Source organism: Natrix helvetica (genome assembly GCF_964273705.1).
Source record: "Natrix helvetica genome assembly, chromosome: 1".
NCBI lineage: Eukaryota > Metazoa > Chordata > Lepidosauria > Squamata > Natricidae > Natrix > Natrix helvetica.
In genome coordinates this window covers 227414197-227427456 of record NC_138548.1, presented here as the reverse complement: position 1 = coordinate 227427456, position 13260 = coordinate 227414197, and the positions used below count along the sequence as shown (strand labels likewise).

The 13260-nt window shown below is 41.0% G+C and overlaps 1 protein-coding gene across 1 annotated transcript in view; it reads right to left on the bottom strand.

Moving 5' to 3' along the window:
* Nucleotides 1-13260, bottom strand: part of ANKFN1 (ankyrin repeat and fibronectin type III domain containing 1) — a 299454-nt gene that overhangs the window by 30962 nt on the left and 255232 nt on the right. Inside the window, exons 11-13 of the mRNA XM_081933540.1 lie at nucleotides 10723-10855; nucleotides 7562-7678; nucleotides 1858-2073 (exon numbers count right to left, since the gene is read on the bottom strand). Of these exons, the coding sequence (XP_081789666.1) occupies nucleotides 1858-2073; nucleotides 7562-7678; nucleotides 10723-10855 (466 nt within the window). The remainder of the gene's footprint in view (nucleotides 1-1857; nucleotides 2074-7561; nucleotides 7679-10722; nucleotides 10856-13260) is intronic.

Genomic DNA, 13260 nt, shown 5'->3' with positions numbered 1-13260 from the left:
TTTTCTAATATTCTCTATTATCGATCATTGAAAGATTGGTTCAAGCATTTAAAATTGGGGGGTGGGGGAACCGAGGGGGGAAAGCAGAATTGGAATTAAACTGTATTAAAAAAAAACAAATCTGGTGTTAATATGGAGAGGTCTCTTGAGACCAAGGAGCTGCAGGAAAGAGATATGGAGTCATTGCGTGTTAGTTCGGCAGTTATATAAATTTACTAGCTGAATACCCATGCTTCACTATGAAACTATGTGATCGGACTTGATAAATTGATACTTAAAGCTTGAACATTAATGAGTAGTTATGGTCGGTCTTGATAACTTGAGAATTAAAGCTTGAAAATTATTGTAGAATGTGTAACTCCTTAGCATCAGAGCATGTTAATATAAGGCAACTGGCAGTTGGAACAGAGTTCTTTTCAGGTGGGGAGGGGGAGTAGAATGTCTAACTCCTTAGCATCAGAGCGTGTTAATATAATACTGTATAAGAAATACTAATGATCCTATAGTCATTTCGACAAATCCTTTTTTAGCAAGCACCTAGAATCCAAGAGGAACATAAGTGCCAAATTTCAAATCTGTAGGCTTTATGGTTGTGGAGATTTTGTGATGATACGTGAGTGGTATTTGGCTTTTATAAATATAGATTAAACAAACAAACAAAATGTTATTAATAGATAAATGTGTGTGATCTGGAGAAAAGAGAGTTCATATGTTTTTATAACTGTTCCTGTTTTTTTCCTCCTAAGAAAAGGATTATAGCATTTTTGTTGCTTCAGAATGTAACCTGAAAGTGAATTTGGCAGATTTTGCCAAGGGATTTCAAAAGAGAGAGCGCGGAGCGGAGGAAGGAAATTAAAGGTGTCAGCGGCTGTCAGAATAAGCTTCCGGTGCTAAACATGGTATGCGACAGGAGTGGTTGTGCTTCCCAAAGCTGACATTTGTCTCTTCTCAGCAAAAAGGGATAGAATGGCTTCCCTGGTCAGGTTCTAAAATCCAAAGCTATTACTATTTTTTTTTCCAGGTGGAGGAGAACATTTGTAGTACCCCTTAACTCTTGGTCAATGTGTCAAAGGTGTAATTCCAGGGGCACCTTGTGACTGACTGACTGACCACAAAGAGGCAGTGGGGGTGGGGTGGACGGATAGTTAAAAAAAGTTTCTCTCTGTCTATCACTGCTTATTTCTTATTTAACATACTGCTAATTTGAGGTCACTTCCTTCTGCTTTTCTTCTTTGGGCACACATCCTCAGATCCAATTCTGGTCCCAATAGGATGTAGTCAGAGGTGGTATACAGCCAGTTCTGACCAATTCTGGAGAACCGGTAGCGGAAATTTTGAGTAGTTTGGAGAACCAGCAAATAGGCTGGCCCCGCCCCTGCTGCCTCCCAGCTGATCTTATTATGTTGCCCTGAACAGGAGAACGGAGCTGAAAAGCAGGTTAGTGGGCTGGGGAGGGAATGGGGATTTTGCAGTATCCTTCCCCTGCCATGCCCACCAAGCCATGCCCACAGAACTGGTAGTAAATTTTTCTTGAGTGCTAGGCTTTGTCTATCTTATCATGGGTTTAGAAGTTCTAAAACAGGGGTGTCAACCTCGCATCGTCACAGCATAGTCACAACATCCCCCCCTTTGCTAATCAGTCAATCAAATAAATAAAGATTAGCTAATTCTGCATTTTTAATTGAACCAATTTCCAGTATTCACACCTCCTGACTAAGGGACAGATTGGAAGAAGCCAACAAATATGTCCTTTGAATATATAGCATACGGTGCCTGACAAGCTGCAACTGAGTCCCCCAAAGCTTATCCAAAGGAATGTTTGCTTCTTTCTTGGAATTTGGAGAAAAAGAGGGTTACCTGAATTGTGATAAGCAAGATGTCTAACGCTGTTGGCTCCTCAGGTGTCGAAAGGGATTTCCTCTGGCTTTGTAGCTTAGATATCTGCATCCATTTGCCATTAAAAAAGGAATAGAGGCTCTCTACCTCTCTGATTGTCACTATGATAACATTGCCATGACGGTCTTTGATCGGTTCATAATAGACTTGGCCCAGGTTGTGTGTACCTAACAGGTTCTGTGGTTGAAGAGGGAACAGTGGAAGAGCACAAAACACACCATTATTGACTCATTTTCACAGGTCACAATGCACATTTTTTGAATAGCAGAATAGCTTTCAACAGGTATTCCCAGAAATAAAAACAGCATAACCAGCTAAGCCCTTCAAATGATCATTCGTTTAATGTTGAGCCTTTCTTGTTTCAACAGGGTGGTAAATCGCAAGTAACAATTATCACAACGAGGGAGACCCAGCAGTTCTGTTCATTTCAAATTGATGATGTCTGTACTCTCTTTATATCAACAGAATTAAGCATATATTACTGAAATAGAATATAGCACTTAGCACTTATACATACATACCACTTTACAGTGCTTTGCAGCCCTCTCTAAGCGGTTTACAGAGTCAACCTACTGCCCCTAACAATCTGGGTCCTCATTTTACTGACCTTGGAAAGATGGAAGGCTGAGTCAACCTTGAGCCTGGTGGGATTTGAACTGCTACATTGCAGTCAGCCGGCAGTCAGCAGAAGTAGCCTGCAGTACTGCACTCTAAACACTGCGCCACCGAATATGTTGAATGGAGCACTGAAATCCCCTTGTAAAGTAATAATTTTACCTTACTACCTTGCACTGAATCTAGCCACTGCTCCATTTAGCTCAGCATTACCTGCTCTGAAAAGTAGCAGCAGTGCCTGGGGCAGATCCCCAATGTTTCCCCTACCTGAGATGTTTTTAACTGGAGCCTGGGACCTTGTGGGAGACAGTATGGGTTTCTGCCACTGAGTTGGGCTCTTTTCTATGGCATTAAATAGAAAATGATGGGAAAGTTTTATCTAGCTCTACTTCTGCTAATCGATTGACAAAAGGAAGGAATTTCACAAAATGGTCTGCATAAGACCATAAAAATCTTATAATGACAACGTTCCCAGGGAGCTTTAATGGCATTGGACCACATCCATAGGTTTCAATCTCTTCTAACAGATGGGAACTCGAGCATTTTCTTCACAGCATAGAGAATTAACCCAACATGGTGATTATTTGAAATTTGAAATGCCTTCTGCGTCCCTCAGCAGGATGTAGGAACATTTCTGTTAGGACAGCTGGGTAGAATATGGATGTATAGTTTATACCAATATATTCCCCATCCTGGCGACCTACAGATGTGATGGAAATTCCTAGAACATCCAGGCTTGGCACATATACTGCGAGTTCCTGTCCTAGCACACCTGGAGGACTCTAGACATGGGAAGAGTCTTCCAGTTCTATAAGCCTAGTTCACCTGTTAGCCTCTGAATTAGTCCCCATAGATAAATTGACAATGCTGGACTTGAGATCGCAAGCACTGATGGAGCTGTTTATCTGCAGATCTCTCTTTCTCCCTCTTTTAAAATCCAATCTTCATTTTGAAGGACATAAGCATTTTGGTTGACTTTGAAAGTCACAAAGCTGAGAGTTGACTGATACCGAGTGTAATATCAACTACAGAGAGTTGACTGATACCGAGTGTAATATCAACTACAGAGAGTTGACTGATACCGAGTGTAATATCAACTACAGAGAGTTGACTGATACCGAGTGTAATATCAACTACAGAGAGTTGACTGATACCGAGTGTAATATCAACTACAGAGAGTTGACTGATACCGAGTGTAATATCAACTACAGAGAGTTGACTGATACCGAGTGTAATATCAACTACAGAGAGTTGACTGATACCGAGTGTAATATCAACTACAGAGAGTTGACTGATACCGAGTGTAATATCAACTACAGAGAGTTGACTGATACCGAGTGTAATATCAACTACAGAGAGTTGACTGATACCGAGTGTAATATCAACTACAGAGAGTTGACTGATACCGAGTGTAATATCAACTACAGAGAGTTGACTGATACCGAGTGTAATATCAACTACAGAGAGTTGACTGATACCGAGTGTAATATCAACTACAGAGAGTTGACTGATACCGAGTGTAATATCAACTACAAATGTATACAAGATATATGTATATACCTTCCTCCCATATTTAGGCATACCAGGGGTTGTAACACAAATACATACCTATTTCCCTGGCTCAACTGATAAGGAGGAGAGCCTGTGGCTTAGTGGCTAAGACTCCTGCCTAAGATATAATACAGCACAGGTTCAAATCCCAGTAAGGGTATGGCTAGCTGATGAGAGCTAATTAGCTCGAAATAGATCTATACTAGTCTCCCTTTATTTATTTATCAGTACAAATACAACATGTATGTATGTATGTATGTATGTATGTATGTATGTATGTATGTATTTCAGAAAACAATTAGACGATGTAGAATTTCTAGATCAAAATGCATTCCTGCAGGCTCAGCAGCATTACAGCAGAGTGATGAAAACTTAATAAAAGGCAATGAGACAGAATCACCTCGAAAGGAAAATTGGTGTACTTTCTGACTGTTCTTTGAGATACACATTGCATTCCAACATAATTTATGTTTGCTTGTTTTGACATAAACATTGGATATAGATTTCCAGCAATAATGACCATGTTTAGGATTATCTCAACATCTTTATGCAATATGGCCATTGCATCTCCTGGAGGTTTGCGCAGGGCAATTTCATGACAGAACATTCAGGCCAACTTTTGAAAGAAGATGACTGCTCCCAGCACTGGGATCAAGACTTTCTAGATGATTAGATCTGGTTTAGCTTTTTTCGTACTTTTTGGTAACTCACCTAGGGCTGAGGGACCAGTGTTTGTCTCCTGAAGAGATGCCCAGATGTCTCAAAGAAAAATCCCTAGCATTTTAAATATGCCCGTGACTCTGGAAGCTTTCAAAAGGTCTACAGTATGCAAGTAATGGGGGGCAGCAGTAGTGATTTAAAAGGCAAAACTGAATTGACAATGTGGCACATTGTTCATTATGAAAGCAGAGGGGCTGTACATTAACCTTAATGACATTCTCATTTGATAGATAAAGCCACCCTGAGCTGACTCTATCTGCACTTAGCAGACACTATTTACCTCTGAGCAGCATTATTAAGATTGTTTATAACCAAAGCACTCAGAACAGCCAGGCACACTGGCTGGCATTTAGAAGTGGCTTTAAGTAGCTATTTTAGCTTTAGGCATCCCTGTCCAAGGCACACAGTAGACGTTCTGTATCCTTATGGGCCCTCTGCTCTTTTTGCTGCCTGTATACAGATTTGCTTAGAGTCAGATAGACTTAATTTTATTTTTATTTATTTATTTTAATCATTCGGAGATTGCAAGAACTTGATTAGCACTCTCTCTCTCTCTCTCTCTCTCTCTCTCTCTCTCTCTCTCTCTCCCTCCCTCCCTCCCTCCCTCCCTCCCTCCCTCCCTCCCTCTCTCTCTCTCTCTCTCTCTCTCTCCCCAGGAGGGCTGGACTGCAAAGAACACAAGGCTTGTAAGTCAGACCTGTTACTGCAGCTAGACGTGTCCGTCTATGTTAGCAAAAAGTATATGAAATTTAGAACCAGGTTTTTAGGGAGTTTGTGTTTCTCTCTCTCTCTCTCTCTCTCTCTCTCTCTCTCTCTCTCTCTCTCTCTCTCTCTCTCTCTCTCTCTCTCTCTCTCTCTCTCTCTCTCTCTCTCTCTCTCTCTCACACACACACACACACACACACACACACACACACACACACACACACATGATGGAGAGCATATTTGGGACGCAGCATTTAGCTTTCAAATCTGTTTGGCAGGTTCAGGAGGCATGCATAGTATGAATCTGCAAACACACCTTAGCGTTAAGGATTAGGTACTAGGAGAAATATTGAATCGTTACTAAAATGATATGTAATATATAATTCATATACAGGTAGTTCTCGACTTACGACCCCAAGGGTGCCCAGAATTTCCGTTGCTGAGCAAGACAGCTGTTAAATGAGTTTTGCCCCCTTTTACGACCTTTCTTGCCACGGTTGTTAAGTGAATCACTGGCATTGTTAAGCTAGTAATACGGTGGTTAAGTGACTCTGGCTTCCCAATTGACTTTGCATGCCAGAAGGTCACAAAAGGTGACCACATGACCTTAGGAGATTGCAGGCGTCATAAATACATGCCAGTTGCCAAGTGTCCAAATTTTGATCATATGAACATGGGGATGGTCCAAATGGTTGCATGAAAAATGATCATAAGTCACTAAATTCAGGGCTTCTGTAACTCTTGAACGGTCACTAAATGAATGATTGTAAGCTGAGGACTACCTGTATTACTATGGTACATTAATTCTGCTTTTGGACAACCTGTTCAAACCTACTGTGTATTATTTCCCCCATTGACTGCTCCACATCTTTGTCGGCTACTAGAAGAGGTAAGAAAAATGGACAGATCCCTTAACCATGCAGGAATAAGTGATCGAAGTATCACCAGTGTAGCTCCTCTGTGGTTGGAGTAGACAGATCAGGAAGTGATGAGCAAAACTAATGAGGGAATGTTGCCAAGTACATATTAATAAAGCATGCTCGCTTTATTAATGCATACACAATATGCAATGAGCAAGTCTGATCTGAACACGGGTTTGTTTGTGTTATGGGAATAAAGAAATGCCATTTGCTGGCTTGCTGTTGCTCATTTCATACAGCCATTCTTTTATTTGGTGAGACAGTTATGAACTCTTGCCTGATCTGTCTCAGACTGAGATTCGGGGTGCAACTATTCTGTTTCTGTGTATTACTTGTAACTTACCATTATCAAACAGAGGAAGCCTTTTTACTTCCACTCACCTATTCTCAAAATACTTAGGATGTAACTAGGGTAAGGTTTTCTCAGGTTGGTGAACACAGCCTCTCACAAATGTTGCCCTCAAGTAAATTGAAGTTCAAGCTGCAATTTCTAAAATTTCCTTTTAGCTGACGAGTAACTTCACAGGTTGCAGTTTCATAAAAAAACATGGAGAACCACATAATTTGGAGAAGGCTGTTGTAGTTATTAATGGTAGATTTCCACAAAGATCCTCTCTGAGTTTGGTCAAAGTAGGTAGAGAAGATATCTCAGCATATCGGGGTAGAGAAGATGGTTTGTCTCAAATCCCACCAGAAGTGGCCCTCCAATGGGAAAAAAAAAAGAGCAGGTGCCCCAGGGATCGTTATCATATCACCCAATTAATTATCTAGGATGCTTTTTTTGTTTGATGCTGCCTTGGATTTGCTGCCTTGAATGCTGCCAAGATAATAATCAAGCGTCTCCACCAGCTATGCGACTGAGCAGGCTATTTGCTTTTTCAGATTATCCTCCTGGGCAGGCGACTATTTATTTACCGTGTCACATTTAATTCTGCTCTCTCTGATTTCTTCCTATTTTGCAAGATTATTGATGGCCTGTTAGCTCTGGCTGGGCTCTCAGACCGTGCTGCTGCTTTCCTGCCTCACAGCATATAATTCTCCCCTTGAGGCCATGCCAGAAGGAAGTGCTAAAGCAGGGGACAACTGACAGCTGATTCCCTTGGAGACCCTGCCCTTGCTGAGATATGCCACGGGAAGTGGGCACTACCACTCACCTGTAACTGAGCTGCTGCAGACAGCATTTTCTGCCTGGCTTGGAGCGCTGTGGAGGAGGACATAGAGACGGACATGTTCTGTCTCAGCCATCGGATCTCATCCCACATACAAGACAGCTGCAAAATACAGAGCGCAATTGGCAGGGAGGAGGAGGTTTGGTGTGTGTGGGGCGGGTTGGAGAGAAAAAGGCAGGATGAACAAACAAAGAAACAAACAAAGGTTATCTTCTCCAAAAGTAGCTGCTGTTCAAGCCATGATTCTGTGGGTGGCAGTGTATTGACAAGAAGTTATTAAATGAGCAGAGTTTTGCGTTGCATCTAATCACCGCTAGCATGGCAAACACACCATTTATCTCTCTTAATACACCTGGGTGCCATTCTATGAAAATGATCAGTCTGGGCTCAAAGGCAATATGAGGAGAGAGAGAGGAGAATGTACTTCTGGACCCTCTGACTTGTATTAAACATCCTGAGCAGTCTTAAGGATCTTCTCTTCCAATTTGACTTCAGTTAATTCCAGTGCTAATACTTTTGCCAATGCTTATCGGCATTAGTAGTTTACGAAATCCAGGATCCATTTTGTACCCTTACAAATTAGTGGGAAGAAAGGGACTTCTCCGGATTTATTTAAATCCTGGAATTTAAATTAAAACAGGATTGTGGGGGCAAGAAATAAACAAGATTGGGTATGAACTGGAATGCGTTTGAGCCAGTGATTCCTGGGGAAATAGCTAGGATCCTCTCTGCTAGAAGCACAACTACCCGTTTATTGGTCATAAAAATGGCCAAAGACGCATTCTGCAGTTGGACCTATGCTGTGGTGTTGGTCTCTTTGACAGAAGGGGTTGCCCTTCTTCATAGGCTGTTCTTTAATCCAACAGCTTTTTATAATAGCAGTAGCACTCAGACTTATATACCATTTCATAGTAGTTTCACAGCCCTCTCTAAGTGGTTTACAGAGTCAGCCTATTGCCCCCAACAATCTGGATCCTCGTTTTACCCACCTCAGAAGGACGGAAGGCTGAGTCAACCTTGAGCTGGTGAGATTTGAACTACCGAACTGCAGCTAGCAGTCAGCTGAAGTAGCCTGCAGTACTGCATACTAACCACCTCACCACCTTGGCTCTCCCATAGTCACTTCCTGGCCAATTTAATCTTGCAGGGTTGGTACACCCTGGATTCCTTCAATTAAACAATGCCATCTCTCACCTGAAGCCCACCTTCTCTGCAGCATCCCGACCTCTTGAATGAGGTCCTCCCAAAATTTGAGTGTCCCTCATTCTGCTAGTGTTTCTAATAGACTTGAAGTCTCGGCTTTTTGCCAAAGCCTTTGGCAAAGGGAAGTGAATCTACCTTGGTTTGTGTGGGTTTCTTTCTTTTTTGTCCCTGTCTGGTTCTTGTCATCTTTATTCTTTTGTCTCTTATTGTATTTTTAACCCATGTCCTTACTTGTGAACTGTCTGTAGTCATTGGGAGCCAAGCAGCATACAAATTTTTAATACTAATACTAATTTCTAGAAATAGTTGAAGAAAAGTAGCATTGATACAAACAAGAGCCCATTACCGATACATTATGAAACCCACGTGGAAATATCTTAACTAGATACATATGCCTTAACACCAATGGAGGATGGGTTTGCTTCTAACCTGCTTTTATTTTACCCTTCAATTGGAAACAGGTTTTGCAGCATGCACCCTTTCCTGTTAGACGGATGTAACAGTTACCCTTTCAACCATCCTCAGTAGTTTAAGGTCTCCCTCTGGTACTCAGCACAGAAACCCCAAATTCTCCTCTTTTACATGGTAGCTTCCCCTCCCCCCCCTTACATGCCCTTAGGACTAAATGAAATGCAACTTCACTACTAAATTCAACAGTTTAAAGGCAGAATTTCTTTGATTGCATGGAAAGAAAAAAGAAATTTAAGACTGTGTTGGGTGAACACATCCTCACGATCTACTATCTGAAATGTGTGTGGTTTTTGTGTGTGTGTGTGTGTGTGGGGGGAGGGTTTGCAAACAGGCTGCAATGTGAAATAAATCTTCAATCAGAGGAAAGTGCCTGGACTGCAGGACTGCAAAGAGATATGTTCTGGGGGCAAGATTCAATCCTTCTACTTTACATGCATGTTTTCTTTGCTCCATAACCATGATGGCGAACCTATGGCATTCGTGCCCGAAGTGGCACACGGAGCCACGTCGCCTGGCACACGCGGCAACGCCCGTTCCTCTTTTGGGTTTCTGGCAGGCATGTGCATGCGATGATCAGCTGCCCTTCGTGCATGCGGCAGTGCTGGAAACTGGGAGAACTGATCTTCTGTTTTCCTGTGTGAGCATGCTTACCACCTAGCTGATCGTCGCACACCCAAGCATGCCAAAAACCCGGAAGACTAGCTGGCTGGTGAAACCGGAAGTTTATTTTTGGGCATGGGCATGCATCCTGGGCAGCTCCTCTTCCGGGTTGCGGCAGAGACGAGTGCACACTCCCTTTTCAGAACTTGGTGCCAAAAAGGTTTGCCATCACTGCTCTATAAAGTAGGTGTTATTGCATGGCACTAGCACTTAAACTTATATACCGCTTCATAGTGCCTTACAGCCCTCTCTAAGTGGTTTACAGAGTCAGCCTATTGTCCCCAACAATCTGGGTTCTCATTTTACTGACCTGGGAAGGATGGAAGGCCTGAGTCAATCTTATGCATGCTTTCTATACAATTGTAACACATTCAGATTTTATGAATGTGATATTTACTGTGTTCTATAGCCATGTACCATATAAGCCTTCTGATCCTTCATCAGTCTTTGGCCTCTAGATTTACAAAGTACTCGGTTTAGTTGGCTACCCAATTTCATTTTAAAATGTAACCATGGAAAATTGACTTTGGACATCTAGATCTAAGTGATTGTTCAAAATGTGGTCCTCCTACATGACTATTGGTCATGATTGTTGGGGCTGAATGGATTTGGAGTCCAGCCCCTGGAAGGGTCACAGATTCCTTACCTCTGCCCTACATCCAGCAGGGCTCAAAGCAGTGTGTCCTCACACAACGCAGGCATGCATGTGGCTAAGAAGGGCTGTTCGTGTATAAAGAAAAAGAGAGGGCGGGGATCAGCCCAGAAATACTCTCCTACCTGGAGGAGTTCAACCAAGGAAGAAAAAGGCTTACCTTTGTGAACCAGAGAAAATCTTGCATAATAGAACTGGCGTGAGAATCATCAATTTCCACTATTGGTATGTGATCTTCGTTGGTTACTAACATGTTGTCTTTGTAATAAAATATCACAGCTAAATAAAGCCCTCTGCATTGAAATAAATGAGAAGAACAAAAAAATAGATTAGGTGTCTATTCCAAAAAAGACAGTGATTTGCGTTCTGAAAAGCAAGAAGTCTTTATGATCCTCTAACTGGCCTAGCACTTGATTGAAACAATTGAATTCAACTCATTGCTCCCAAGAATGAGAATTTCCCAGAAATGTGATGAGGTTAAACACTAGCAAATCTGCAGAATAACTCCACAAATGCATGGGCAAAGCTACTCACCATGTCATTTTCATCTGATTATGTTTGGACAAGTAATAGCAAAAAATGTTTGGATTTGGAAATGACAAATCAACCTGATGCATCAGATTCTGAGAGCTAACTAGCCTTGCTTGGGCTTGAAAGGGCAAAGTCTGGGTAGTATTTGGATGGGAGACTTTTAAGAACCCCAAATCTGTAGACCTCAGCAACTTGAAAAGGTATGGACTTCAATTTCTGAGCTGGCTGGGGAATTCTGGGAGTTGAAATCCACACCTCTTCAAGTTGCCAAGTTTAAGAAAGACTGTTGTAGACTAACTTGGGAAGCTGAAAACAACAACAGCAAACCACTGGTTAGGTGCCAAGGAAACTATAGTATATGGAGTTACTTATAAAATTACCAGAAGTTACGTTCGACTTGGGGAGTTTACTTTTTATTAGTGAAATGTGAAAAAAAGCAAGTTATCTTCTTATGGTAGTTATTTTCTTAAGTAAAATATGCCCTTAAATTTAAAATTATTTTTATTGTTTTAAAATATTTTAAATTAAATATGAGTCAGTTATTGCATTGATTAGAGCTACTTGCATTAATATGAATACCTGTCTTTTTCTACTTTTAACTTTATTTTTATCACAATGGCAATAGCAATATTTTTCCACTTCCTTTCTAGCATCCATAATTTTGTTTTACAGATTGTCTTAGAAAACCTGACTGCCTACTTAAAATGAAGTCCGGAGCACTCAGAAAAAAAAAATTACAGGGTTGCAAATAATTGGGAAATAATGGAAAAATAGAACTGATAAAAGCCATTCATTTATTGCATCTTTTGCTTTGAAATAAATGAAAGTTAAGCTAAACAGATTTGCTGGGCTCAATTTTCTTTTATTATACCTCTCTCTTTTGAATTCTTATTTTTTTGGCTGCATAATATAGTCTAATATAGAAACTTCTGCATTGCAGAAGATTCTAGGATATGCAGTAGTTTAGAGTGTACAATCTCAACTCATCCTAGGTGCTATCCAGTCTGTAAGGCCCTATTGTTGAACTACTTTGATTCAGTGTGTCCAATACCATGTTTAAGACATCTTATGGTGTTTTTGAGGAATACTTGTCTCACATTTTGGAATTTAATATATAACACTCCTATTGATGCCATTATGTGGTTTACCTGGAACATCAATGCAAAAACTCTAAATGGCACTACAGTATTGCTATTTATAGCAAGCTGTTCCAGCATTGCAACCCTATGAATCAATAGGGTTAGTCTGGATTTTGTCCCATTCTTTTCTCTGGATCCATCATTTGGTCCAGCACTGTTGTACTCATTGCTTACACAAAATGCAATCCTTTAAAATATTTATATTTATAATCAGTTATATAGATTAATCTGCAGATTTGCTTAATTGAATGATTATCAGAGCCTCTCTTTGGAAAGAAGTATAAAATACAAAGAAGATGAAAAAAACACTGCCAGTGATCAAAAGAATTTATTGTCCAGGACAAAACGTTTGAGATTCAGAAGATTAGGTAAGTTACCTTGGGACAGGGGGACAATACAAAATCTCAGCTTCAGATTTGCTAATTTAGAGTTATTTTAAAAAGTTTACTAATGTATATTTAAAACAAATTTGGATCTTATTTCATTAAACCAGTAATCTGTGTACACACAATGTGTGCCAGTGGTTAAAGGTAAAGGTTACCCTGCACATGTGTGCTAGTCATTTTCCGGCTCTAGGGGGCAGTGTTCATCTCCGTTTCGAAGCTGAAGTGCCAGTGCTGTCTGAAGACGTCTCCATGGTCATGTGGCCGGCATGACTAAACAGCGAAGATACATGAAACGCTGTTACCTTGCCACCAAAGTGGTCCCTATTTTTCTACTTGCATTTTTTATATGCTTTCGAACTGATAGATTGGCAGAAGCTGGGACAGGAGCTCACACTGTTAGGCGGGGCTAGGGATTTAAACCGCTGAACTGCCGACCTGATCAACAAGCTCAGCATCTTAGCCACTGAGCCACCGCATCCTTACCAGTGGTTATGTTTGTGTAATAGAACTAATTCAGTGTTTCTCACTGAGTTTCTCTTGGTAACTTTAAAATGGGTGAACTTCAATTCCCAGAATTCCCCATCCAGCAAAGCTGGCTGGGAAATTCTGAGAACTGAAGTTCACCCATCTTAAAGGTGGCAA